The sequence below is a fragment of the Motacilla alba genome, chromosome 8 (assembly GCF_015832195.1).
Source record: "Motacilla alba alba isolate MOTALB_02 chromosome 8, Motacilla_alba_V1.0_pri, whole genome shotgun sequence".
Taxonomy (NCBI): Eukaryota; Metazoa; Chordata; class Aves; order Passeriformes; family Motacillidae; genus Motacilla; species Motacilla alba.
This window is the reverse complement of record NC_052023.1, coordinates 27451710-27479623: the sequence shown is the minus strand read 5'-3', so window position 1 is coordinate 27479623 and position 27914 is coordinate 27451710. Positions and strand designations below refer to the sequence as shown.

General features: G+C 43.8%; 1 protein-coding gene across 2 annotated transcripts; it reads right to left on the bottom strand.

Moving 5' to 3' along the window:
- Positions 1-139: 139 nt before the first annotated feature.
- SOAT1 (sterol O-acyltransferase 1) lies at positions 140-27914 on the bottom strand. Of its 2 annotated transcripts, none has more exons than XM_038144524.1 (16): positions 27755-27914; positions 25166-25299; positions 17438-17496; positions 13520-13668; positions 13360-13419; positions 12941-13048; positions 10985-11267; positions 9809-9887; positions 9101-9182; positions 8393-8438; positions 7177-7306; positions 6678-6775; positions 6088-6186; positions 5460-5595; positions 4408-4553; positions 140-3619 (listed from the first exon to the last, which is right to left on the bottom strand). In XM_038144524.1, exons 2-16 carry the CDS (start codon positions 25287-25289, stop codon positions 3563-3565), a joined length of 1656 nt encoding a protein of 551 aa, XP_038000452.1. In that variant the 5' UTR covers positions 25290-25299; positions 27755-27914; the 3' UTR covers positions 140-3562. The 2 variants fall into 2 exon arrangements, with proteins under 2 accessions (XP_038000452.1, XP_038000453.1); XM_038144525.1 differs by lacking the exon at positions 27755-27914 and adding an exon at positions 27443-27689.

Here is a 27914-nt window from a genome sequence, read left to right as displayed (position 1 = left end):
CCAACATCTCCCCACAGCAGCCACCTTTCCCAGGAGAGAAACCCCACATATCTGACTCTGCTCCCCATCCCATCCTCTGTGCCCTCTTGTAACTCCCCCCAAGACAGGTGCTTTAGAGAAAAAAACCAGGCCAAAACCATTTATCTTCCTCCCCTAATAGCAAAATATTTTTAACTGCTGTAATACAGTAGATTATAAACAGCTCTTGTACGTGACAGAACATGTACAGGTTACATCTTGAAACAGCTGGTGCCAGCGCCAGGGCTAATGCTGGGGTGGCCCCTGCCACAGCCAGGGACGGGCCACCACGGCTGGGGTGGCCCCTGCCACAGCCAGGGACGGGCCACCACGGCTGGGGGCTCCTGGAGAAGGGACAAGGCGAGGCTGGCAGGGAGGTCTGTGGGGAGCAGGTTCTGATGCTGCAGAGCACGTGAACTCCTGGAATGTGCTGTTCCTCTGGCACACCTGCGTTTGGAAGCAGGAGCTCAAGCAGTTCAGTTTGCCTTCAAAAGGTGGCCGGGTGCAATCCGAGCAATATCTTATTGAACAAATCCAGCAGGAATTCCCCCAGCTCCCCCCACAGCACACCTCAGACAGATGTCACAGGAGAGCACAGAGCTTACAGCTCAGACCCAGGACTGCTTCACTCCCACAGCTGGCAGCCACACACCCCAACAGAAAGAACAAACTAGGCATGAGGACTCCACAGAGCTTTGGTCTTCCCAGGAACAGAGTTTTCTGCATGAAAACCCCAGGATGCATTTTGCTGGAGTAACACTGATTTTCGTGAGGTTATTGAGCAAGAAGCTGCAGCTGTACTGGCTGCCATTCCAAAGCTGGAGGCTTCCCACCTCCCAGCTGAGGGAGTTACCATGGAAGCAAGCTGCACAGTTCTTGTGTTGGAAAGAACCACAGAAAACAGTATATATTATATTACATTATATTAAGAGCTCATAATGGGCAGGTTGGGAACCTTCACATCCTCACCACTGACCAGAACATTGCACTGTTCTGGTTAAGTGCTCTGGCATTTGCAGTCTAAGAAACTCAAACGTGGTGTAATTGACTTTTAGTTAAATAAGCAATGTGCAAAAGACTTAGTATTTCCCCTCCAGCACTCTTGAGAAAAATGAAAATAAGCCCACATTCAAAAGCAATTAAAAAACCTCACAAAATTGAAAGTAATCAAATTGTTAATGCCCTGACAGCACGGTTGCCAGATGCCTTGATCTACAAGGCTGAAAACCTCAACTTGTCAAAAACTAAGACTAGTTCCAACAGCTGAGCATCCCTTTCTGGTTGCCTTTAGCTTGCCAGATGCTCAAGCCCTCAGGCTTCAAACAGTGATGATGCTGACACAGTAAATGCTGATATTCCTTCTGGGCACACAACAGTGCCAGGTGTGAGGGAAACACCAAAACAGGGCACAAAGTGCCATCCTTTGGTCTCTTTTTGAAAACACTGAAACTTTATCAAGACCTGCCATGGGTTTTCAAGATAGCAAACCAAGTCCCTAATCCATCCCACCCTCTTTGAGTGCAGCTACCTCTGTAAGTGTTCTGAGCACCAAACAAAAAAGAATTGGACTGAATCTCATCCTGTACTGAGGAGGTGACACAGCTGTTTGGCCAAAAGGTGGGGTTTTTTGTATTTTTGACTGTTTTTTCAATAAAGAAGCTTAGTTGTTTCAGAACTTCTATTCTCTCCTCCCACAAAAGGTATGGTGAAAGATTTCAGGTTACTCAGTCTGAATGATGATAAAGTAATCCATTTAATTGTCAGGATTTTATATATAAATACTGCCAAATTTGAGCATATAGTTCCTCTGAAATTACTTCAACAGTTTCATCAAGCAATTTTGAGCAGGAGGTGTTGTCAGAGGAGAACCTCACACAGAAACACTATTTGGCAAATTTGACCTGGTACAATGTCCTTTCCCAAGAGCATGATTCCTTCTTACTGAAGACTTGGAGGAGTTGAAGTATTCCCTAGCATTCATGAAATTACCTCTGACTGAAGTTAGTGAAAGCCCAAAGGAGAGTCTGAAGTGGCTTGGGAGACAAGTCTACCAATGGTGCCAATACTGCTGGTATGAAATACCCAGGGCTGTAGGTAGTAAGGATATGCTGTTCTCAATTGGCAGTTTCTGATAATGTTTGAGTAATTCTAACATATTTGTCACCAAAGTTCTGTATCTCTTCACCACAGTTAAGGTATGTCCATCAGGTGACCCTGTCCCCAAGAATGGGAGCTACAGTTCCAGTAAAACTGGAGCGATCTGTACCCAGACACTGTGCAAGTTCCCTGTTCTGTTTAGCACCTGACAGAACAAGGGAGCTGAAGGAACTCTGATTCATTGCTATGGGAACACCAAACTCACACAGGGCCCCTGCCTTTATTGGTGTGTGTGTGGGAGGATGTCCTACCTCTTCACCAAGAGAGCTGTACCCAGGAGGCTGATCTCCACCTGAAGGCCCCTCTGATGTCAGGGCAGACACAGGCAGGTGACAAAGCAGCTCTGGGCCAATCCTCTTTCCCCAGCAGCATTAGAAACTTCTCCAATACACATGGGCAAGGTGTGCTGTGCTGGCACACTGAACTGCACATTTCAAACAAGATCATGCTCTGCACCTGTAAAGTTGATCCCATTTTCTTACAGTTTGGTTATATTATTTCAAGTTTTTCTTAGTAAAGAAACCCTTAAGAACCTGTGTACCTTAAAGCACCTGCCAAATTAAAGCAAAAGCTCTTTTACAAGTTAATCATGTTAAAATAACTGATTACCTAGAATAAGAGAAAAGAAGAGCAAGAAGAAAAATTACTCCTCAAGTCATCAAGGGCCTCCAGAGAAGAAAAATGCTGTAAGGCAGTTGGGAACTAAATGAATACAGAGCAACAAATTTTTGGTGTAAAAAGTCATATAAAGACTGCACACACCATGCCCTGCTTCTGCACCTTACTCAGCACAGTGACAATCCCTCTTCCTCCACCCATTTTATATCTGTTGGCATACACAGGATGCAGTTTGAAGCCAGCCAGGAAAACTGTGGCCACCTTCAGAGCAAGGAGGCAAACACCCTGTTGCTCTGCCACTTGTCCAGGTCACAGTGGCAGGCAGGATCGTGAAGAATGGAAGTTTTGTAGACATCCCATTACCAAAAAGGAGAAAAAAAATTGCAAACGATGGCTAAGAAAGATGGACGGATACCAACAATGAGCTACCAGCAAATCTGACTAGCTTGCCTCTTGTCCAGAAAAGCAGCAGCTTGGGGGAATCCCTGGATGAGTAGGATTCCAGTAGACTCCACCTTCAGCTCAATGTTTTACTGGCATGGAAATGGCTCAAAGTGGGACAGCATGTTATAGATGCTGCCTTTGAAGTCTGTTGCAATCCAGGTCAACTGGTTTGCTCCAGCAATGTTTAAAAAAATTACAGTTTCTCCCCAATAATGAGGAGGCCCAACTTCCCTTAGAAAAAGTCTGTAGTAAGTTAGATCACTGGTCCAAATACTTGGAGGACACCTCTGTTTTTCTGTGATGCCATGGCCAGAGCACCCCATTTTCACATCTTCACATGACAGGACCACGAGCGTGGCTTTAAATAGTCCAGGAATGTGGGCTGCAAAACATGGAGAGGCAGTAGATTAGTCACAAGCCAACAGCACCAGCTGTGGTACAAGCTGCTGAAATCAAACTTCTCTAACAGGAAAGATCAAACCACATTTCTGCACCCTACAACCCTGTTCTTGCCTTCACTAAGCAGGTGCCTGGAAGTGTAAGTACAGCCACAAGTTCTGTTACATCAGGTAAACACTGCACCTAGTAGCCTGTTGTATCAAGAAGCCAAGTAATTTATGATGGCAAACTCTTAATTGAGGAGAATCAAACTTAATATAGAGGCTGCCAAAGGATACCTTTGGTTAAAACTGAAATCAACTGGGACAGCAGGAAGTTTTGTCTAGAACAGAACCTGGTACCAAGAAAATGAGTTAGAGAAAACACCACCTAAGCCCCAAACTATCTACAGGTAACCACTTCTCACCACCACACACTCTAGCCTGGGAGAAGCACAACTGGCACAGTTCTTGTGGGCCTTCTACAAAAGTTCCTCCTGACTTCACGGGCCAAGTGCTGCAGTTCCATTGCCACAGCCTAAATGAGGTCTAGCATACCCTCAGCAATGGGTAACACCACCCTCAGTTTCAAGCAGTGAAATCCTACCAAGCACAGAGGAGCATTACTCAACATGCTTCTGTTAGGCAGCCTCTAAGCTAAATAACTCCTGAGGAATGGATGTAGTACACTGCCAGAAAGGTTCATGCCCTTTAACTTCTACTCTTCCTGCCCAGCAAGACAGGACAGCCACTCCCACAGCTGGTTATTCCAGGGGAAGGACCAGGCACTCACATTTTCCGTGGGGCAGTACTGGCGGGCGTACCACTCCTGGCTGTAGAGGCAGATGATGACACCTTGGCCCAGGAAGAGGGAAGTCCACATGATCACGTTCCAGAAGGGCCCTTTCCGACGGTCATTCAGGGTGAAGTTGAAGACCACTGAAAAGGGGAGGAATGAGAAGCATTATTCAGAAACAAACTTAAGATACAAGAATCAAAGATAACCTGATTTTACAGGATCTTCCCCTCCTTTCACTTCATCTCTGGAGCAACAAGAATACTGCATGAAAATCTGATTATGCTTGGCAATAGAGCAAATACTCTGAGCTGATTCTCACATTTACTTCCAGCAAGTTTGCCAACAAGCTGTGTCCTCTAGGGAGTCAACATTATTTGTGTTACACTGGTCACCAAGGCATGGCAGGGGTGGCCTAGAGTTTATTAGAGCCCTCTACCTCAAAACACAAGAAGAAATCCAAGAGCTCGGACTTCTAAATGGGCTCTTCTGTTAGATTATACTCTTTTCTGACCCAGACATAGGGTAACAGAAAGGTTTTAAAAACTTTTCTTCTATTTGCAGTCCAATGAGAAGGGTGAGACAATAAAGATATTATAATTCACGTCATCATAAATCCATTTCCCACACTCTTCCTCACTGCAGTAGTGAACTAATAGTTTCCTGATCTGTAAATAGAGGAAGACTGACAAGCTGCTGACACACAGCAATTCAACTACAGCTTGGCAAAGAGGAAGCTGTGCTGTTAAACTCTGTGCAGTGTCACAGGAACAGCAGTGTATCACATGGATCTCTCTTCCTCGCCACCAAGACCTTGATCATCTGAGCCCCAAGCTTCCAAATCCTCTGTGTGTATACTGGTGTGTATCTCCTGAGGTGCAAAAATCCATTCACAGAGCTTGGACTCACAATTGCAACCCTTGGGCAACAATACAGTGTGTTAGTGCTGAGGGAACAGCTAGCATCATTATCAAAAGCACAAAGCACGCGTCTCTAAAAAAAGCCACAAACCCCACAGCCACTCCCACACTCTCTTCCTTGGAGCTTACCTCCAAAGCATGTAAACAGGCAGAAGAGAACTGGATAGAAGAAGCCAAAGCAGATGCTGAGGACATACTCGTGCACAGCAGCTGACACGGCGAAGACAGACAGCATGGCTGCTGCTCTGAACTTCTTCCCAAAAAACTGGGAGAGACAAGAATGCCAAGTATTAGGAGCTACTCCGCTGTGGTTTTTGTTTGGTTGTTGCAATACAGTGAATTTTCTTCCCTGAGCTAAGAAGGTTCTCCTCCAGCCCAGAGGCATGTGTGAAATGCTAAGTGCCTTGCAGAGCACCTTGGGGTTTAGGTGTTTCTCTTCAGGTACATTTCTGCATTAGTACTTGTGCTGAGCCCACTCATTAAATACCTAGCACAGCTGATGGAAACAGTGCAACATGGGTTCCGACTGCTGAGGCAGTCTCTGCATTCCTACATCTCAGCCCCACGTTTTGCACACATTAAGGACTTGGAAATGAGCAATGGATCTCTCTGAAAGCAGTGTGGCTCCCCACAACAGCTGACATGAAACATTTTTATGCTTCTAAGCAGACAGGGATGCTGCATCTTGACAAGTGTACCGTTTTGCCCAGTAGTTGAATGTTTAATTAACAAAAGACAACATCTGCTTGTTACTCACCCAAAGGAAGTCCCTGTAGGCATAGTAATAGAGCCAGTCATGTACTACCACATTCCAGGTTCTGTAGTAGTTTGCATAGGATGTGGAATTCCACCAGTCCTGAAAGCACAAGAGAAAGACTATAAATCTAATTAACTACAAAACATTCTAGAGGGCTTTTCTAGGATATCAAATTGAAAAATATTCAGCAAAATAATACCAAGCTAACACAACAATTTGACCAAGCTTTCCATCACACTTCCAACATTCTACTAGGACTATCAAGGTCTGGTTTTACCCCAAACTGCAGTGGCTGATGTGATAAAAGAACAAAAAGGCTAATGGAGCTATTGGGTAGGTCTGGTGGCTGCTTCTGTTTGTGCACAGGGTGTTTCACCTTAAAGCAATTCAGACTGCCAACAGAAACCAAATCTGTTCTACAGCACAGCAACAAACTTAAGACTCAACAGCATAAACCAAGCAAAATCCCATGGTTGCTTTGTTTGGTAAAACAATCTTCAGTTTCCTCCCCTTTTTTTTGTTTTTATTTTTTTTTTTCATTATGACAATGACTTTCAGAAGCTTTATCAACTGCAGCTCCCACTTCTCACCTTGTAGAACATCCTGTCTGCAAAGCGCAGCATCTCGGCAAACGCGTTGAGCCAACAGTGAAGGAACGCAAAGAACACCAGGAACAGAATCAGTACACCTGGAAACAAGGGACAGCCACACCAGTTTGGGAGTGTTTGCTCTCAGCCACAAGCAAGAGCTCCTAACACAGCCAAAAACTGCTCTTCTAGGCACTGACACAGATGAGCTCTACTGTTTTGTACCGGTAGCACAACAGTATTTCAGTTTCTCACCACATCAGGCCCTGCTGACCCCAGAGGGCAACAGCAAGGCTGCCCCAGAGCCTGCAGCTTGATTTGAAGACGGGTAAATTCAAACCCAGCTTTTATTTTGTATTGCTGATTTTGAAGTTTTACCCCTTAATGCTGCAGTCTGCCCACGAGATCTCCTTTGTTGATCTCTGCTTGTCATGAGTGCATCTCAAATGAAGCACTTCTCCCTTCCACAAAGATGAAAGTCACTCATGGATCTGGGCCTTACCTGGCAGGATGGAGTTGAAGATACAGAGGACCAGCCCTCGAAGGTTGAAGGTTTCCTGACTACTGTTGCGAAACTGAGGAATGCAGAGTCTCACAAAGATGTAGTAGGCATAGAAAAGTGAGCCAAGCACCTGAAACAAAAATACCCCAAAACCTGACTTCATAACAGGAATGCACAATTAACACATCATCACTTGCCAGCTCTAGGAGAGAACAGCAGCTGCCAACACAAGCCAAAATAATTTATTTTACATTGCTGCCAATAAGCCTCCCTAAGGATCCAGGCAGAAAGAAAGGCACAGCAATCCCTGGAGCATGCTGAACAGCCAGCAGCAAAATCAACTTCTCTTTGCTACTACAGCAGCTGTCAGTTTTCCCCCATCCTATCAACTCATGTTTTGACACAAAAAATCCATGCCACTGTGAAAGTAGGGAAAATACCCTTGCTCTACATCCAAGATAAAGGCAGAAATAATTGAGAAATATTTACTGTAGTTAAATCTAATATTAAAGCTTATTTTTATTTTATTCCAAAGTTGACATTTACAGGGCAAAGCACCTCAGGCTTTCTCTGGCTCATGAACTGATGTGGATGTTGAGGTCAAAATGCCAGTCCACTGTTGAAATACTCGGATGTAAGGCAGGTGTGTGCCCTGTCATCCTCTCTGTCCAACAGCAAGCAGCCAAAGGCCAGTTCATGCTGCCTTTTTTTCTTAATTGTTTTGCTTTTTAAATCACAAATGTATTGTGTGACAGCAAAGGTTTCAGTCACACAAATCCATTGCTTGGAAACACATCCACAAGAAGCTACTGAAGCTCACAGCCACAAATGTGAAGAGCCAGTCAATCCTGAACTCAAATAAGCACTGGGGATTTGGACTCCAGGCCTCATTATTTCCAAACTGCTTTGAATAACTGCAAAGAAGAAGCTGTGCCCCTGCACTACAATCAGGGTGAAGAAAGAGGGCATGGGTGTTGCTCTACACACACACACACAGAGTTTTTTTATCTGGAGGCTTGTTTAAGCAAAGATTTTAATTTTTTTTTCTTTGGCACAACCATTAGTGCAGCAAAATCACAGTTTTGTTAGTCACTGAAATCTGTTCTTTATTGTTAAGGCCATGCCAAGTAGAGTGATTTAATGCCAAGAGAGCTGTTGAGCAACACATCTTAGATCATCTCCAAGAGTGTATTCTGCAGAAAGCTGCACCACTCACCTGTGCAAACTTGGTAGCTACATAGCCCCATCTTATCGTGGGATTCCTAGGATAAAGAACAGGATATCAGAGCTAGGTAGGACCTCAAAGCAGCAAACCCCTCCCTTCAATTACTTGAGGGATTTTACAATGTTACTGACATATTCTCTGAAAAAAAAAAAAAAAGGCTTCTGAATTCCAGAATTCTTTATCTCCTGATGTCCAAGGGATGTCTGCCCAAATTGCTCATTCCTCACTTTTAACTACAGCAGAACTCCAGCAATTCCATAAATGGGAAGGTATCTGGAGGGCAGCACTGTACAGTTCTGTAGGAGGTGGGGATCTGCACACAGTTGTGTGAAGGACTGCTGACTTCACCCAGCCAAAGTGCCACCCAGCAATGTACAGAAGAGTTTGAGAGTTCCCACTCATAAAAGCTTCAGCCTCAAACTCAGAGACAGGGCTGCTTATTAGCACCACATAAAACACACAGGTTCCTGTTGCAGGAACTGTCTATCACTACATGATCTGTGGCAAGTTCTTAATTAGTTCAACTTCCAATGAATTTCCCAAAGAAATAAAAGCAGAACTCAATGAGCAAGTCCTGCCCTTGCCAGCTTAACCACATCTTTCTGAAAGCTCTAACTCCTAAACTGATCACACCCAGGGGTGCTTAATGTTGGCTTCAGTTTTCAGACTGCTTGAGTGTTCTATTGTTGCTCACGTTACCTGGGATAGTTGTCTCTGTAGATGAGGGTGGGTGCAAAGAGGAAGTACAGGTACTGAGAAATTCTGGGAATATGTACTGTGCCTGGGAAGAGGGGAAAATAAAAAACAAAAGCAATCTTTTTACTGACAGTTCAGTTTCTCCCTTTCAAAAAACAGAACCCTTCTCACCTCAGAAACCTCAGTCTGGAACTAAAGGTATGGGATTTGCAGAGAATAAAACAAACTCGACCTTTCAGATGGTGTGCATGAAGGACAGTTAGCAAGTGAGGGTAACCAACTATCTGGTAACACCCTGGTATCACATTTCCTGTCCTATCAACACGTGGGTTCAGTCCAGTCAGCTCTAGCACGCCTTGCTTAAAGGCCTTTGGTTCTATGATTGCTGTCACTTCAGCTACAACACTGAGCTGGAGGTCTGCAGGCAACATCTAGACAACTTTTACTCCTAAAAGCAGAAACAGGGAATCCTGGAGACCAGAGATTTAAGATCCAGAGAGGGCTCAGACCTGAACAACAGTCTAACCCACTGTCTAATAAAACTGAAAACAAATGAAAAGGTTCAGGCTGAAATTATGATGCAAAACCTTCAACCTCCCCATCCAAAGTCACCAATTCAAATCCCACCTCTCCAGCTCATGAGAGCAGCTCAAAGCAATGGAAGGAAAGCTAGAGCTGGCTATGTAAAATGAAGCAGGGCAAGTCACTCACCAGACTTGTCCTTCACTGAGGACAGGACTCTGGGTACATTCTCCCGGATGAAGGAATGAGCCTTCATAACAAGACGCACCTGAAAGGCCAAGAGAACAGCAGCTCAGTGCTCTCCTTTTCACAACCTTCCAGTGAACACTGGATCAAGCATTTTACAGCAACACCTTCAGCATCTTGGTTTCTTTCCCATGTAGCCCTTTTAAAAGGAAACGGCTGCTTCCTCCCCCCACAAGCCTGTTTAACTGACATGAATTCCAAACCCTGCAAGGAGAAACATTCAGCAGCAACTATGGCTCAGGAGCATCAAAACATCTCATCTACACTTGCAGGACCACCACATACACAAGGGCTGAATAACACCAGCAAGTCACTGATCAGCTAACATTAACTTAAAATTGAAGGGAAGCCCCTCTCCATTTCAGCAGGCCAGGATGTTTCAGAGTCTAGGTGTGTCCTTGAAGTTACACGTGTTGTACAGCAATTATCCCTACCTGGGTATAAGGTGGTGCCCCACATAAACAGTCCACAGCTGTCAAGCAGGTTTTTTTAACTTTGTTTTAATACTGAAGAACCAAAAATAGGGCCAGTCCAAAATTAATTTTTAAAACTCATCCCTGATCATCCTTGTTTTAACCTGATGGACTGACCAGACCTCCATTCTCACACTTTTCTGCTCCCTACCACAGAAAAAATTCCACTTCCAAACAAGTCCTGATTACACAGCCAAGACACTTGCTTCTTGAGAACAGAAATGCCAACACTTCTTGACCATGTACTTGCTTTTTTGGGTTTTGTTTTTTAAAGAGGAACATGACAGCTTCCTTGTGGACTATGGCACAACACATTCTTAAAATTGGTTTTAAGCACTTAAGCATCCACAAGACAACCAGAAACAAACGGAATTTCAGTAAAACCCACAGTAAAATCTTAAAAAAATCTTAAATGTGGGTAAAAACCCACAAGTGCTTTCTAGGTCAAAATGAAGTTTATTCTCTACTCTTTCTTATTAGATTTGCTGCATGTAACTGTCCTCAAGTCTCAGAGATGTTGCATCCACAGCCTTGGCTTAATTAAATGAATAGAAACAACATTCGACTTCTTTAGGAAAAAGGACCCTTTCCACTTTGAAAATAAAATGCAATTCAATGTATCCTAGGATGCAGGGCAGGGACTTACCTGTTCCAGGATTACAATGAAGCGGGAAGCTGGAGGCAGGGCATAGGCTACAGCAACATAGGTTGGTCCAAACCCAAGCCCAGCTATTTGGAAGAGTGTAAACAGCATCCCATAGAAGAAAGAGTGGATTGCACGATGGGAGGAACTGGAATAGCCTTGGGCCCACCACACAAAAAGGTTGTATGGAACAACTACTGTGGCACTGAACATGCACAGCCAAGTACAGAAGACAACTGGGAACTTTCCAAAAACGAAGACCAGGAGATCAAATCCAAGGACCAGCCTAGAAGGCACAAGGAAAGAAAAATTTTGAGCATCCATTATTTGATTAGAAATACTTCTACTCTACTAAGTGGCTACAAAACACAAAGCTTCCAGATCATAACTGTTTGACAGTCTGGATAGAAGTGACCGTGGCAATTCCAGCTCAGGGCTGTCTGCGGCAGCTTCAAGTAGCCTCCCTCAAGTATCCCAGAAACTAAGAGAAGGACTCATGCCATCAGTGCTGTCAGGCACAGCTTACCTTCAAATCCCACAGGGCTTAAGCACATCTCTAAGATCAGCATGTGCTCTAAGAGTAGGCTCAAGCTCATCCCTCCCAAGCACGTGACTGAACAATCCACTGCTGGACGAGGGTCCACGAGAGCTTTTGGGGAACACTCCCAGGACATTATCACTACTGCACTGAAACTCAGTTCTTCCCAGGGGTTTAAGCCTAAAGAGGCTTCTTCCCTGCCTCTACAGGCATGGGGTATTTTAACATCCAGCACTCAAACCTAGTTTAATCCTTTTCTGTGGGCATTCCACACGGATTCAGTTTAGAAGTTATCCAAAAGGCTCAGGGTCATGAGAAGGTCAGTCCAAATAAGACCAACTGCTGTGCACCAGGTGCTTTAGTCCATTAATCAAGCTTAAAACATAAGGACATCAACAAAAGGTTGATCAACTTTACTGCCTCTCACACTCACCAGAGCTTGCTCCTACAATAAGCTCTTCTAAACTAAGACCAAAGAAGATGACAGTACAGAATACACCAACAAAAGTTATTCCTTCTCAGGTGGAGGCTCAATTGCAAACTGGATCCAAATTATCAGATCTAAGACCACAGATGATATTTTTAAAGTAAGGGTATCAAGTCCTAGCTGATTTTAAGGTAAATACCCATTGTCCTCCAATGTCCATACTAGTAAGTTAGGATCACCTAAACAACATTCAGTAGCACACAAGCCTGTTCTTATATCCAAACTAAAGGGACAATGATTATAATCAAGATACAGCTCTGGTTTTGTACACTGAAGAGCAGATAATCAGCAAGATAAACATGTAATCCTACTTGTGTACATGAGATACAGCTTGCCAAAACACTATTTAAGCAACAAGTGAGGAAAGCAGTCTTTCACAATCTTATTCACAACTGGCTACCTGCAAAGCACTATCTTAGCAGAGGCTCTGCCAACATCCTTGAGATTTTTCCCCAGGAAAAACAAAGTTCTATTTTTATTTGAGTACAAGTACAGTGTTCCAGAACTGCCATTTTTAAACAGAGGAAGGACTGCTGAAGTATTTAAAGTTTTTCTAAGCAGAGTCCTTCTTCAAGCAACACTAGCAGCTGAAAGCTGCTGTCTCATTAAAGATACTCAACCAAAGTATTCCACATTCCCTTTTGCCAGCCTCGTGATGAACTAAGCACGTTAAGCTGAACTGTGTGGCCACAATTCTCACACATCAGTTAGCAGTGTTTTCCTAATATCCAGCTTTCCAATTTGGATTGCTCATCCCCTCTCAACAGGAATTCCAGCACATATTCTAAGTATGCCAAGTTGAAACCCACACTTCCAACAACACCCCAAGAAGGATTGCCCCTTCTTTCTGCACCATTCTGCAGTTTCATGTGCATCTGGCACTCTGGAAGAGCTATTCCCAGCCCTTATCCCTGTCTTTCCAAGGCATTCTTACCTTCCTTCATCAATGAAGTCTACTAGAAGTGTACTGAGGATGAAGACAATGAGAAGAGCGATGAACATGTGGTAGATTGTCCTGATGTGACTCACTTCAAACAGCTCACTGAGGGAGAGACCAGAGTTAAGGTACAACTGGGGTGCCACAGACACTTCCTCAGCTTATCCTCAGACAAAGGATAATTAGCCATGATCCCAGTGGTACTGAGATGGCTGTAATTAAGGTTTGTATTTGCAAGATGTAGTACAGATATTTTAGGAAGAGAGAAGCTTCAACAGATTAATCCCCATGGATTTGAGCATAAGACTGTGGGTGGTGGCAGGGAAAGTACCTCAAAGCAAAGGCTCATTAGTTTGCTATCAAGGGTATTTTCAGTGAGTCTGATGAAATTACTTTGATGAAGTTAAGTTACTCACTCCAAGAGGGACCTCCTTGCAGTAAAGATTTTCCCGTGTTCTGGAGGGGCCCTTGAATTCCTGCAACCAAAGAATATTTGTTTGACGTTTGAGACAAAAAAGGAAATAAAACTTCCAGGAAACACAAACTTGTTATAGCAACAGCTTAAAAGGAACTTACTTGGCTTTGTGCAGTTCCTTCTCTGCACAGGAAGCTGGGAAGAGGGAGGCTGGAGATGAGGAATCCAGGAGTGCCGATTTTGCAACCAAGCTGTTCACGAACTCTGTGAAGTGACTGTCCACCTCCTTCATGAAAGCTGGCTTCAGTTGCTGACAGAGTAAAAACACAGCAGTAAACTGTTTAACTTGCTGGATACATTTTCATAAAATATTTATATTCCTTTTTATCCTGGAGCAGGACAGAGCAAGGCATCAAGAAAACATTTCTGTACCGTGTACCAACAATTGAAGCTTACTTGGATAACCTGGGGCTTATCCTGGCCCGTTCACACACCTCAGGCCAGAGGACTTTGAATATAATTCATCTTTTCCATCAGATTCAACATGGAATTGCACTGGCCTTTTAGAAGGCTTATCAGACTTCTGAGAATTTAGTTCCTAAACATTTAGTCCTCAAACAATAAATGTGATGGAGCCAAGCGATGAAGCACAGCTGAGAGGCAGCCATTGAGCTCCTGAACACTCTGCCAGCCAGCCATCACCTTCAGCACAGACAAAAGGAAAGTTTCAAGAAATTATTTAAAATCTAATTGCACATTATGTTTTGGTTTCTTAATGCAAGTGTTTATTAGCCACGTTTGTCTGACCATCCTTTGCCTGGGATTTTTCCAGTTTGCCTCCAGCTTCAAGGTGCAAGTCTTCCTACATGATATCCCAGATCAGAATTCCCAACTCCTATCTACTTTCTCAGCTTGAAGGTTGAAAAGGGAAAAAAAACTGTTTTCAAGGAGGTTCCTGGAGGAGAGAGGGTTGTGTGGAGACCTCACAGCACCTGCCAGGGTCTGAAGGGGACCTACAAGGAAGTCAGAGAGGGACTCTTCATGAGGAACTGCAGTGACAGGACAAGGAGAAATGCCTTCAAACTGACAGAGGGTAAGTTTAAAACAGATGTTAGGAAAAAATTCTTCCCTGTGAGGGTGGGCAGGCCCTGGCACAGGGTGCCCAGAGAAGCTGTGGCTGCCCCTGGATCCCTGGAAGTGACCAAGGCCAGGCTGGATGGGGCTCTGAGCAACCTGGGGCAGTGGAAGTTGTTCCTGCCTATGGCAGGGGATAGAACAGGATGATCTTTAAGGTCCTTTCCTACCCAAACTATTCCACGATCCTATAAAGTACATGAACAGATGATGTATTCTTACAAAATGCTCCTATTAAAAATGACAACAGCCAAGTAAGTTTAACTCTCTGGCAGAAAATACAAAACAATCTGAAGTGAGACCACATGCAAGCAGAAGACCCTGAAGTCACAGTGGATCAGAACTCTACATTCCTCCCATTTTAGAGTGGTCAGATCCAGAGAGATCTCTTGAAAAAAAAGCTGCAGTAGGAGAAGGAGCAGATTAATATTTAACTTCAAAAAACATTTTTCTCCTATTTGGCAGCTTCCAGAATAGACTAAATAAGCTTTCCCCAGTGCTTAACAAAATTCTTAGGATCTGGCTATTTTTAGATGTTGCTTTCCTGGGAGGCAGAGGATTGTCTCTGCAAGAGACATGAACTTGTTCCTTTCAAAACAGGAGAAAAAATATAAACAACAAATATTGAGTACTAGTGAATATAACCTGTAACAGAAGACACTGGTGCTCTCTGGTACCTAATTTTACAGCATACATGCACGTATCCCTACAAAAAAGTCAAACAGAAATTCCTACTTCTGTTGGAAAGCTCAAGTTTCCACGCTAAACAAAGCACTATTCACTCCCATCAAAATATATCTATTTTTTTAGTTGTGTCTCCCCATTTTTAGCCTAATCTCTCCTCAAGCGAGGCTTTAGCAGATGGTATTTCCTCAAAGTACCTCTTCCCTTTGGCTGGCACTCTGCTGAGATTGCCTCCTCCTAACACAGCCCTCCAGGGCTGATTCCAACACGTGCATGTGTTTGGATTGGGAGAGCAGGGCATGAGTTCTTAATAGATTAAATCAAATACAAACTGGAGTACAGACCCTACAGTCATTGTAACTAACTGTAATTACAAACCAAAAACCCTTGAAAGAATGCTTGAAAGAAAGAAAGAAAGAAAGAAAGAATGCTTTTCTTGAAAGAAAGCCATCAAAAGCAGAAGCTGGCCAATAATAAAAAACTGATGGCAAGTCAGAAAGTTGAGGGAAGTAACCTTTTACTTATAAAGTTACAACAGTTCCCCAGAACTTTACTCATTCTAACAGATTTAGTAAATTTTGTCACTGACATGTGACAACACCCAGCCGTGACCTAGTGACAGAACACACCATTCTCAGCTCCTTTTAGAATGAATAAGGGACTGGACTTTCAGACTTCAGGTGCTTGAAAACCTCCTATGCATGAGTAACTCCCAGCCCCCACAAATCCCATTTACACCTTGAGCAGGCTTTTCACAAGTCCTAGAATTTAGATACCTATCCCAGAAAAGGTAAACTGCAATCCAAGCCTCTGTTCAGTGGTTCCCACAACAAAAGGGCTCAGCACTCCAGGAATTCTCAGGAATTTTGCAGTAGGGTGGTTTTTTGGTTTTTTTTCTCCTCAGCCTTGAGGCACCTGAAAAAAATCTGCAAGCTGCATAACTCAAAGGTTAAAATCTGAACTCCTTGTGTTTTGGGAGAAACTTCAGCAATTAGAACACCACTGGTTTTCCAGGATTCTCTCTGTGGGTAAGAAAACTTTTTCTATGAATTGTGTCTCAAAGCTGGTGACTAGGAAAAAAAAAAGGAAAAGGAACAAGAGACACTCCTGAAGAAAGAAATCCAAGGTCAAGTTATCCCCTTGCAACCAGCTGGTGCTCCCTGGAACTTCCAAAGCTACTTGTGCTTTACAGTGAAAGCCTTCTCCTGCAAACACCCACTGCCAACACAGAGATTAACAACGACTGTTCTGTCTGCAGAGAAGTTACCAGGCTTGATCTCCTGTTCTCAGTAAGGATAAACAGGATAAGACAACATGCAAAATAAAATTCTGAGCTGACTACCCTGTCTAAAGGGCTGAATTCAAGGAGTTTCAGCAAAAAAAAAAGCAGCAAACCTTTTGCAGAAGACAATTTAAATACACCTTAGGTATACCTGTTATAAATGCCACACCACCTATAGAGGTGGGGAGAAAAAGGAATAAAAAAAGTGAAACAGGAAAAGATCTCAAAGGTGTAAGTTATTTTCCTCTCTTCTAAGTATCCACTCCCTACTATTCATGTCAAGCTGGCACAATTAGATTACTTCAGATTTACCATGGAATTTTCTGCAATAAAATGATGCAAGAGTGCAGGGCAATTTGCCCTGAAGAACACGGGTGCCACAAAACAATGGTTAACAAGGAGGGTGCAGTTCATCGTTAGCCAATTTCATTTAATTTGGGCATAAATTACTTTAATATAACCTAAGACAAAGGCAGCCCACACAGATGCAGATGGTGCCAGAAACACCCAGTGCTATTTTCTATGAGGATATTGTTCACTGACAAAAAGAATGAGACCAAAGCTCAGGAAGGTCATCTCCACAGCCAGGGCAGCAGAAGCTGTGGGGTGCAGGCTCCATACTGCCCTTTATTCAATGGATAGCAGGACACGGAGCATTTGAAAGGATCAATATGCAAGCAGGCTGGCTAATCATCACACTGCCAAAAGTTAGTGGTAAGGCAATTTCCATTTTATTTACAGGTTTCAAAGTTCATTCTTATCTTTGGACTTCAACCTATCGGGGTCAAGTAAGACAGAACCCCATTACATAAGATTACCCCTCTCGTGCTAAGTGGGAAAGAGAAAGAGGGCTGGGGAAAAGTCACTGCACTCAATCTAGGACTGAATAGGGCTATTTGTGTTCCAGGGCTAGTGACTCTCCAAGAGACTTCCAGGGTCAATTGTCCTGCTCCCCACCACAAGCAAGAATTGTGTTTACCTCAGCTTCTGCTATGAGCTGCATTTTCCTCGTTATCACGTGGTCCACGTCAACCCAGCCTAAGGAAGGAAAGCAGACATTCAGTATTTTTTGTTGCATGTCTGAAAACACAAAAAGCACAGCATACAGTAGTTCAGACACAAATTTTTCAATACCATCTCTGACTTCTAATAGGGTCCTACTAAACTCAACTCAAAGCTGCAGGAAGGTCATTAACTATGACCATGTATTTTAGGATCACAGCACTGTAAGGCAGTCAACAGCTGAGAACATACTGGATTTTATTTTTCATCAGCAACTCTGCAAACTTTTCCAAGGCCCCTAAACATATTCAGCCTTGAAGCAGCAATCAGAATGACCCTTAGAAGGTCATTTCCAAGTGTGCTGATTTTTTATCAGGGTTTTATCTTAACCAGACATAACCTTAGTTTGTCTGGAGGCCTCTGCATTGCCCACAGACAAGGCAGTCAGCTACAGCCATTAGTAAAATACCATGATCAGCTCTAAGACAGGCTGAATGGCGAGTTGGACAGTTATCCTGTGTTCAAACCTGGCTATTCCCACTCCATTTATCACAGAATCTCTAGGTTGGAAGAGACCTCTAAGATCATCGAGTCCAAGCCATGTTCTAACACCTCAACTAGATCATGGCACCAAGTGCCACATCCAGTCTGTTTTTAAACACATCCAGGGATGGTGACTCCACCACCTCCCTGGGCAGATGGTTCCAGTATTTGACCACTCTTTCTGTGAAAAACCTCCTCCTTAATTCCAGCCTGGATCTCCCTTGGCGCAGCTTGAGACTGTGTCCTCTTGTTCTGTTGTTGCCCGGAGAAAGAGACTGACCCCCAGCTCACCAGAGCCACCCTTCAGGAAGCTGAAGAGAGTGATAAGGCCACTTATCCCCCAAGAGAAGTGCTAGATATCAGTGTGACTGTATTCCTTAGTATGTTTGACTGTTTGTTTAAACAGTCAGGTTTAACATGCCATCAATATAATCTGACACTTGTCATTACTAACAACACTGGCCAATAGGTAAAGCCTCAAATGCCACCTTTCTTTCACATAAAAAACTACACATCTGAGATGCCTCAGTGACATCAAGAGGAACAACACCCACAGGTCAGACATTTCAGACTAGTTGTGTTTTAGGACAAGCATCAGCTGGTGTTTCACTTCTCCAGTAACAACAACACGGAAGATAAAAGTTACTTAAAACAGTCTTGCACATGAAGGAAAATCAAGATTGAAGCAGCAGCATCCACCCCCTAAAATATCAGTCAGAGTGAAAAGAGAGCAGCAAACCTTGCCTTCTTCTAATCCTTTGGCATTTACAGCCACAGCACCACCTTACACACCAACACACAGCCAGCATTACAACTTGCATGTTTGGTTTCTAAGATAACACTACCACTTTTAGAAAAAGAAGGTACTGAAGTGATTCCCTAGTAAAATTCCAGAGAGGAATGAGCTAACACAATTGCTGTAGAGATGCCAAAGTTGTGCTGCTGTGTGACAAGAGAACAGACTGAGAGCACTACCACAGTGCATAACGTGGCCTCCTTGTATGAGCACAGCCTCTACACACAAAGCAGTTTCATTTTCAGAGCAGGAAGTGCTGCTGTGCTGCCCAGGAGCCTCAGTCAGCCTGTTTGAGCAACTGGTTTTAAGTATTTTAGGTGGGCCTGCTTGAGAGGTGAGTCCAATTCCAGTATTGGAAAAGAGCACAACAGCAACAGAAGAAACTTTCTCTTGAGTGCAGCTATGATCAGTTGTTAGCAATAATTCCCCTTCCCACTGATCAACCAGGAATTTTGATTTTTGTCTGTCTGCAGGAATTTTGGTTTTTTCATATCTGCTACACAAGTTATAGATTTAAGGACAGACCAGCAACAAGTGCCTATCACTGAGCAGACCTCTGATGTAACAACAAGCAAGGAAACTGCTTAACACCATTGATTTTGGCTGCATCCAAGATCCATTTTTACAAAAATAGAACTCCTGGTTGCTAAGCATCTCACCTCAAGACAAAAATAAATAACCAAACACCTCAACATTTAAGCTCATTGTGCTGTTACATTTGCAGAACAGCAGCAGCTTGGAAAACAATTTGAGAAGAATGTAGGATGCCCATGACCTACTCAGCTCATGCACTTTGCTGGTGTCAAATAGGTTCACCTCCAGTATATTAAAAAATAAATTAAGTTGTTCCACAAGCAGCAGAACTGTATCCCCTTCAGATGTTCTCAGGGGCTCTACTCCCTCACTGTGCCACTCCACAATTGTATTCCTGGCCCACTCCTTCTATTACTACCATGGGAAGTACCACGTTGTGCTGACCTGCTAGAAAGCAGAACAGAGCTGCTGAGCTCAAAGAACAACTAACCTTTCCTTAAAAAATATCTAGGAATTTGTGTCCCTTACCCAGCTGCCAATCTTCAAGATGATATCAAGTTTGCTTGAAGCCACCCAACAACAGCCAAAGAGAACAGGACACATGGGACTTAAGGAATTGCATTGCCTCCATTTAAAGATAAGCTAAAAATAAAATAACCGGTTTTTTGACCATTTATTTCCTGTCAGATCTTGGCTTTGAAACCTCAGTCATTAAAAACTCACATTAAAAACTACCCAGGCTGGAAATAAAACACCCTTTTGGGCTATAAGGCCTTAAAATTTGGTATAGTTTTACATATACCAAATGTCCAGCTTTAATGGTTGTACAAGAAATGAGGACAATCTCTGACCTGCTGATGCTGTAATTGCTAAATTGGAATTTAAAGTGTCACTTTAGTTGCCCACATGCTAGTGTGCATGCACAGAAAAGATTAGAAACACAGCACTTTTTAACAGGTTTTAAAATCAAGATCTCCATGGCTTTAGCCTAAGCAACTCATATGACAAAGTAAACTCACCTGTGAGCTTGTCTTTCTCAACACAAAATCTTCTGTAGAAGAAAACTCATCCCAAACCAACCCATTCTGCTGTATTGCACCACCCCATAAACCCAGCTGTGTCACAAGGCAGATACCAGAGAAAAAGCACATCATCTTTAATCACTCAACTTCCCTTGCACAAGACACCACTTATGTTCTGTCAGGTCACTGGAGAAGAGATTCATCACATGAATTTGAGTCTAAAAGGAAATGTGCCCTGCTGAGAAGTCCAAATCTTCACTTTCCTTTGACCCTGTAAATGAAGCCTGAATCCCTCTGTATCACTTTGGGATTGCAACAGCATCACAGAAAAATGGACTCAAGGCTGCACTATACAAGGAAGCACATCTTTGCATTTAAAAGAAGTTGAGATTTGCTTTAAGAAGACAGAAAATATCTTTAAAGTCATGAGAAAGTTGTCTTGAAGACTAGTATGAAACAGTGGCTAATTTCAGAGGAGGCTTAAGTAGGGCTTGCTTTGGAAGAGCTTTGTTCACAGGGAGAAGTTTTTTATTTAATGCCCTTGGGTTCCCTTCCCATCAGTAAGGACATTATCAAGATCTTTAGAGGTCCGCTGGTCTTGAGCTTGATCCTTTTAGAACGTGACTCCTCTGTACAGACCAAATTCCAAACAGGTTCAAAGTCAGAAGAAAAAAAAAATCATGGAACAATTTAATTGTAAGCTTTGTTTCTCTTTGAAAACCAAGCCAATAAAAAAAAATCACCTGAAGATTGAGAAAGCTTCTTAATTGTTGAGAAGTTGAGCAACCAAAATTTCACAAGATTGACAAAGTACCTCTTCTAAAGGATCTCGCTGTCCCTTTTTCAACCCACTCTTGCACATTTTACAGATAAGTGACATTTGAAATGGGTAGAGCAGAGAATCACTCACATGATGTTGGGGCTGCAGCTTGGGATCCAAAAAAAACCAGCTTTGTCATTTCTTGATAAGACAACTTCCCAATCAAGAGGTTAAAGCAACGCAGGCAGAAGGCTTTCATTATTGTCAGTCACCTGGATTTAAAGGCTCCCTCTCCAAAAACACTGAAGATGTTATCAGAAGCAAAGCAATATTACAGCCAATGTAGTGCAGGGCCACTGTAAAGAGGGGAGGAGTTCCATATTGCTACAATACAACACACATTAATAATTTGAGCTAACGAGCCCTTATTCTTACTTATGGTAATTTATTTGGCCACTCAGCGATTAGAGGCAAGTTATGACTAGACTCAGATGATCTGTTTAAAGAATTCACAGGCCATAGGTCACTGCACTGCGGGGCAAGCATTTACCTTAAAAATTCAGTTCTGCAGGGACATGGAACCCAAACAGCCTCTTCACTAGCAGGAAGGAACAGCAGCATTCTCTACATTATGCTACCGTGTCCACAGGCTCTTCACAAGAAACTGCTGAGCCCTCACCCAAACCACAGGTTCCAAAACATGACAGCCCCTAAAATTACCAGAACCCACTTAGACAAAACAGCTTTTTGAACTATCTCTCAGAAACACATCCCAGATACTCAATTCAAGCAGCTTAATCCCCAAGAAGCAGCCTGTTGAAACACTGAACACTCATTGCTGTGAGTCATACAGCAAAGGCTAAATCTTTCTAAATTGCTCCCCCTTGGAGAGCTCTCTCCTCCTCCATCCCTCCGTAGGCACACAATTTGTGCATCACCATGAACTCTTGCACCAGGGACGATCGATAGTAACCTCTCACTGGAAGATAACAGCCCCTTTCTAAGATCAGCATTACCAGTCAGGCTTACTCACACCAAACAGACATGCCACATAGCTTGTTTGCAGATCAGCCTCCAGAGACACTTCAGTCCTTGCCTGATATCTGATCAAACAAGAACAGACTCCAAAGCCACCTTTTTACTGCTCTGAACACACTATCTGAACATTTTAGAGGCATTCATGTGCACACTCATGATCCATGTCCTCTCCAGCCTTTTAAGATCTGTCCGTGCAGTTTCTGTCATGCTCCTTCCAGGTGACTGGTACAGTCTGATACCAATATCCCATTAGGCAGAGCAGTTTTCTATTTCTTTATGTATCTTCTGCTGAAAACATGTAAGACTAATCTTACTAAGGAAGCCTGGCTTTTGACAGGGGATTATTGCCACCTAGATCATCTGCTGACTCTAAGCCAGGACCAAATTAGTTGTTTAATTACAACTCTGGAGCTAATTCAAGGAAGAGAAATAATGTATAAAGACTGAAGTTCAGCTACTCTGTCAAAGCGAAATTGCAGGCTGAATAATTACAAGATAGAAACAAATCAAGGCACAGAAGAAATCTTCTGGCAATCTCCAAGTTATGAGCCTTTTTTCCCCACACTTCTATAAAATTGGGTGTACCTGTGTAAAAACTATTTGAATCTTAGAACCCAAATAATGAGACAGTCTTCAGAAGCATTGAAGAACTGAAAAAAACCCCCAAAAACAACCTCAACTGTACAAAAGGAAGAGTCAGACCTACTGTAGCTCTAAAGCCAATACATGCATTAAAATTATTCCTCTAAGCAATTTCAGATTGGCCAATGGATTTTAATGAAGAAAGGATTAAGGGCCCAAAAGCTTCTGTAGAAAGTTTACACACCTCTGGAAACAAGTCAGTTGGCCCTTGACATCTCAACTCTTACTGTAGAGAGCAGATTGTGTTTGCTATGCTCAGAGAGGATCAAGGGTCGGTAATCACAGTTAAAGGTTTAGTTTTTTCTATGGCAATAACTGCTACAAACATGCTACATATTTACTTCAGTACATTCTTGACCTGGCTAGAATCCCTGGACTGTAGCAAACATGCATTTTGTCTAAAATTCCTCACAACACCCAGCATTAAGTTGTTACAATACAAAAAAGCTGTTGCCAGACAGCAGATCATTAGCCTCACACTGCCTTTGTGCACATCAGCATTAATGCCTTACAAACAGCTATTCAGGAGAGAATGGCCAGGACAAAAGAAAGAAAAAACATCAATGCCTGCTTCTTCTGAGAAATTCTCCCACCTCAGCCAGCAAAGTCCTTCCTAGTTACACAGGCACCCTGGACTACACGAAGAGGCCACTGTCTGCAACTCAGGAACACTTCAGCTTCATAAATCTTCAACCTTTGGGTCACAGAGCTGCTGATTTAACTCCCCTGTACAGAGGAATTCCTGACCAGAGGGATCCATCTTTCTCCCAGGCCTCGAGGCATCAGATTCATTCCTCCTACCTCCCTGTGTTATTCCTGTTATCACCAACACTGAGGTAGGAAACACTTTGTGACACCTCTGCTCAATTGGCAGCAACCTCGGCAGGTAAGATGCACTCAAGTCTTGACTAACCAGGATTCCTCCCTGCTGCCCTTCACTGCAGTTTGTGTGGGATTTAAACCACACTGCACTGTTTCAAGCCAACCCATCAGGCACACGGACACTTTCAAGAGATCTACCCCAAGATGTTGGTTTGCTACACACTCACAGTATCTCACCTGAAGTGAGGTTTTGTCACATCTCAGAGGTGTTAAAATGAACGGCCTGTAAAGACAGACACACCCACCCATCAAGTCCTAATTATCACTGCTCTATTTATTACTTACCCTTCATTTATTACAATTAAGGAGTTCCCACACATGAAAAGGTTAGAGTGGTAGAACTCTACTCCCAAGCCCAGCATCACTGGATTCCAGGAGACACCAACTCCCTGCAATTTTCTAATACGGTCCCAGATGATCCAATTAAAATGATGCACCACCAAAATCTTACAACCCCAGTTCTCCAAGCAGTTTGTAGGATGGCTTTCTCTCCAATGCATTTCATTTGCAATAAGGAATTGGACTTGTCCTAAACTTAGATGTGTTCCAACTTCCATTTCAGCTGAAAGAAGTACTATTGAAATAGTGATGAGACCCAGAAGCATATCAGTGAGAATTACCTCCTTGAGTCACTGGCACCAGGGTTTTGGATCTTGTACTCACATGGCACATTGTCATAACCTACTTTAGCTCTTTGCTTAATCTATCTCACAAAGAGAAAGGAAACCAGCTGCAGTTTCATCTCTAACCTCCTTAACATGGGCTGGAATGTGGTACAGCATAAACCAACAATTACAGAGGGTCACAGGCAAAACCACTCACAGTGCCACACAACTGTCCCTGCAACCCAAGGGACAGGGCATGGCAGCACTGATCCTTCCACAAAGCCAACTTTAAGCCACATAACTTCTAAGATGACCACAAAACAAATGAACAGACACTACTGTGCATTGTTCAGTTTTCTAGGAGCCAAGATTTAGGCTGAATAAAAGGGAGCTGTCCTGACATGAACAGAATCCCAGAGCATCATTCTCTGTGCATCCTACCCCCACCTGTCTGTCAGGTGGACACAGCACCTGAGCCTGGCGTGTTAAAGACCATTTTCTTCCATCTTGAGAAGTCACCTACTTAAAGGTTGTAAAGGAAGTGAGATGAAGTCCCAAAACCAGCATTTACCAGGATTACTCAAAAGAGTTGCCAGGAGGCATTTGCACCATTTACAGCACTAATGAATCTCTTCCTCCTGGGACAGTTAATCACTGGTTTAGATCCCTGCAAGCACTGCAGTGCACAGCTCCTGAGGGAAAGCTCTGCAGGACAGCACCTCAAACAACCCACGACTGCTGAAGGGACACAGGGAGCTCCACCTTCAGCCCTCCCAGAAAAACAGAAATGAAGGAGCAATGAGGCAGAGCCACGAGTAAAAAGGGCACCTTAAAGAAAATCACATGCCAGAAATGCAACCAGTGCTGAGCCACTGGGTCTCACCATTGCTTGAGTTTTGAAAGGACCTCTCGCTCTCAGGTCTCCTCGTTGTTTCTTCATTCTCAGGGGTCTTGGAGGTTGCAGTGGAGCCAGCCTGGCGTTTCCTTACACAGTCATCACCTGCCATGGTTACCTAGCTAGATCAGAAAAGGAGAGAAATAATTAATGACAAAAATCTCATTTATTGTTCAATAATATATTTACATAAAGTTGGACTTTCTTCCCTTCATTGTGAATTCAGAGCAAGGATAGAGGAAATTCAGCACACACTTGAATTAGTCATATACTGTTTATCTCACTTACTACAAGCAGTACAGGAACAAAGTAACCAAGCAAGTTCCCCTATGAAACTTGTTCATACAAACAAAATTCCTACAACCAAAACATCTCTCCACAACACCCTCTTTCCCCTACAGATTTTATAACTACTTAAAATAACTTAAGCTTTTGCAAAATCTTTAAAATGACAAAAAGCCCTTGCAATTTTTTCTTACAGCCAGGTGGACATCAAGACTTGTCTTCCATGAGCTGTGGCAGGTTTCCTTTGTGGAATCACCAGCAACATTTGAGCTGAGCCAAGCCCCTTCCTTGTCAAGTTCTCAGGAGAGAGAACCTGAACTTGTTGCTGCAGGAGCAGCTTCCTCAATGGATCCTTGGTTCTGCTTGGCCAGACAATAGATGCGTTACAAACCAAGGAAAAACAGGAAGAGGATCAGGTTTGAACTACACCAGTTCCAGTGACAAAGGTCACTGCTGGGGACAGAGCTGCCAGCAGGGAATACCTGAAGCACCACAGGCAGGTTGAAAAGAGAATTTTCAGCAAATGAGAAGTGGACAAGGAGACTGTAATTTGGTCACAAACTGCTATCCCAGAACACTCTCCATAAAATTCATCTCAAGAACCTCTTGGCAATGTAGCTACAGCCGGGGACAATTGGCAGATATTTTCCAGAAAGCCTCACATGCATGTATGTAACCACATTTTCAAGCTTGATATATTTTTTCATCTTGGCACACACTCTGCAGCAGATGTGTTTAGCTGCTAGAGAACAGCATACGTGCACTAGCACAGATGAGCTGTTACAGGCAGCCCAGGAAAACTCAGGACTGCTGAAAAAACAAATTAAGGACGGATTACCTCAGAATAAGGAGGCTGGCACATCTGCAAAAGGGAAATAAAACTATGACCAGAGCTTTTCAGAACTCAACTTCCTGTGTTTGTCCCTCTAGTAAGAGAGTCTCCGATTCTCCTTTCAGGCTACACAGCATACAGGGGAGAGACACCAGCCACCACCAAACAACAAATCAATAACTGGGTGAGTTTTCCAGCACAAATAGAGGATCAGAAGTTTATTTATTGTCTCAGGACACTTTTCACCTTCTTAAAGAGCTTAGGAAGGCATTCCTTCCTCACCGGTGCAGTAGTTACAGTATCTAACTGAGAGCTTAACAGAAAGGAGTTAAAAATAACCAATCTTGGGATGGGGGGAGGGAAAGTCATGTGTAGCATGAACTTTAAAGCAATTAACTTAAAGAGTTAATAATTCAGATAGGCTGTGCTGTGATAACTTAGCCTTTTTCACACCGAACCACAAAGTCTGCTAGGGGAAATCTGTGAAAACAAACATTTTCCTAGTCTAGCTCCCATATGAGCAGAGGTGCAGCATTACAGTACCTAAGCAATTATCAGCACATCAGAGCCTAAAGAGGGCATCAGCCCTTCCCGCCCATCTCTACCAGAACCGAAACATTCATGACACAATGCCAGGATAACTCCAAAACGTTCACCACCCCCTTCACAAGAGGAAATCGCTCCTCACGATAGTAAACACTCCTTTCACCCCACTCTGAGGACATCCACAACTGCAGATGAAGTTTGTAGAGCTACAAACCCATGAACAGATTTCCTAGCAGAAACTCCCTGATTTCACGGGTACCTGATTTACGGTACTCGCAAAGGGCTCAGAGACCTCGAGCTTCTCCGTCTTCCCTTTGGACAAACTGGTAATTAATCAGAAGATGCCTTGGGAGGAAAGCAACACTTTAGACAAAGCTCACCTGAGCATTTCAAAAGGCTCGGTGAGGAACAGCTAAGAATCATGGAACGGTTTAGGCTGGAAGGGACCTTCAAGATCACCTAGTTCCAAGCCCCTGCCTCCAATACTAATCACACTAGATAACAACTAGTTATCCCAAAGACTTCCATCTCTCTAAAGTTTTCCTTCGAAAACTCTTGGCCCTCGGGCATGGCCCCATCTCTCAGACCCGGCCCCTCGGTACCTGCAGAGCGAACCAGACAGGGACCAAAACAAAGTTAAGGTCACTGCTCGAACCAAAGTTAAGGTCACTCCACAGCTCATCCACAACGCGCACGACACCCGGAAAAGGCTTTTTATCCGAAGCCTGAAGACATCGCTGGGAGCTGCCCAAAGCACCGCCGAGGCTCCGAGCCAACCCTTGCCCCGCTACCTCCCCGCACACCCCCGCCGAGCCCCAGCCCCGAGCGGCTGCGGGAGCCGCTTTGCCCGGGGGCGGGGCGGGACGGCGCGGACCCGTTCCCGGTGCCGGTGCCGGCAGCCCGCGGAGCGTCACCTCAGGGGCGGCCGAGCCGCTGCCTGCTCCGCGCGCCGCCGCTCCGCTCCTCGCCGCTCCCGCGCGCTCCTCCCGCCGCGCGCGCCGCCGCCGCCGCCTCTTCCCGGGGCTCGCGCACGTCACGGCGCAGGGGGCGGGGCGATCGGCGGCACCGCCCATT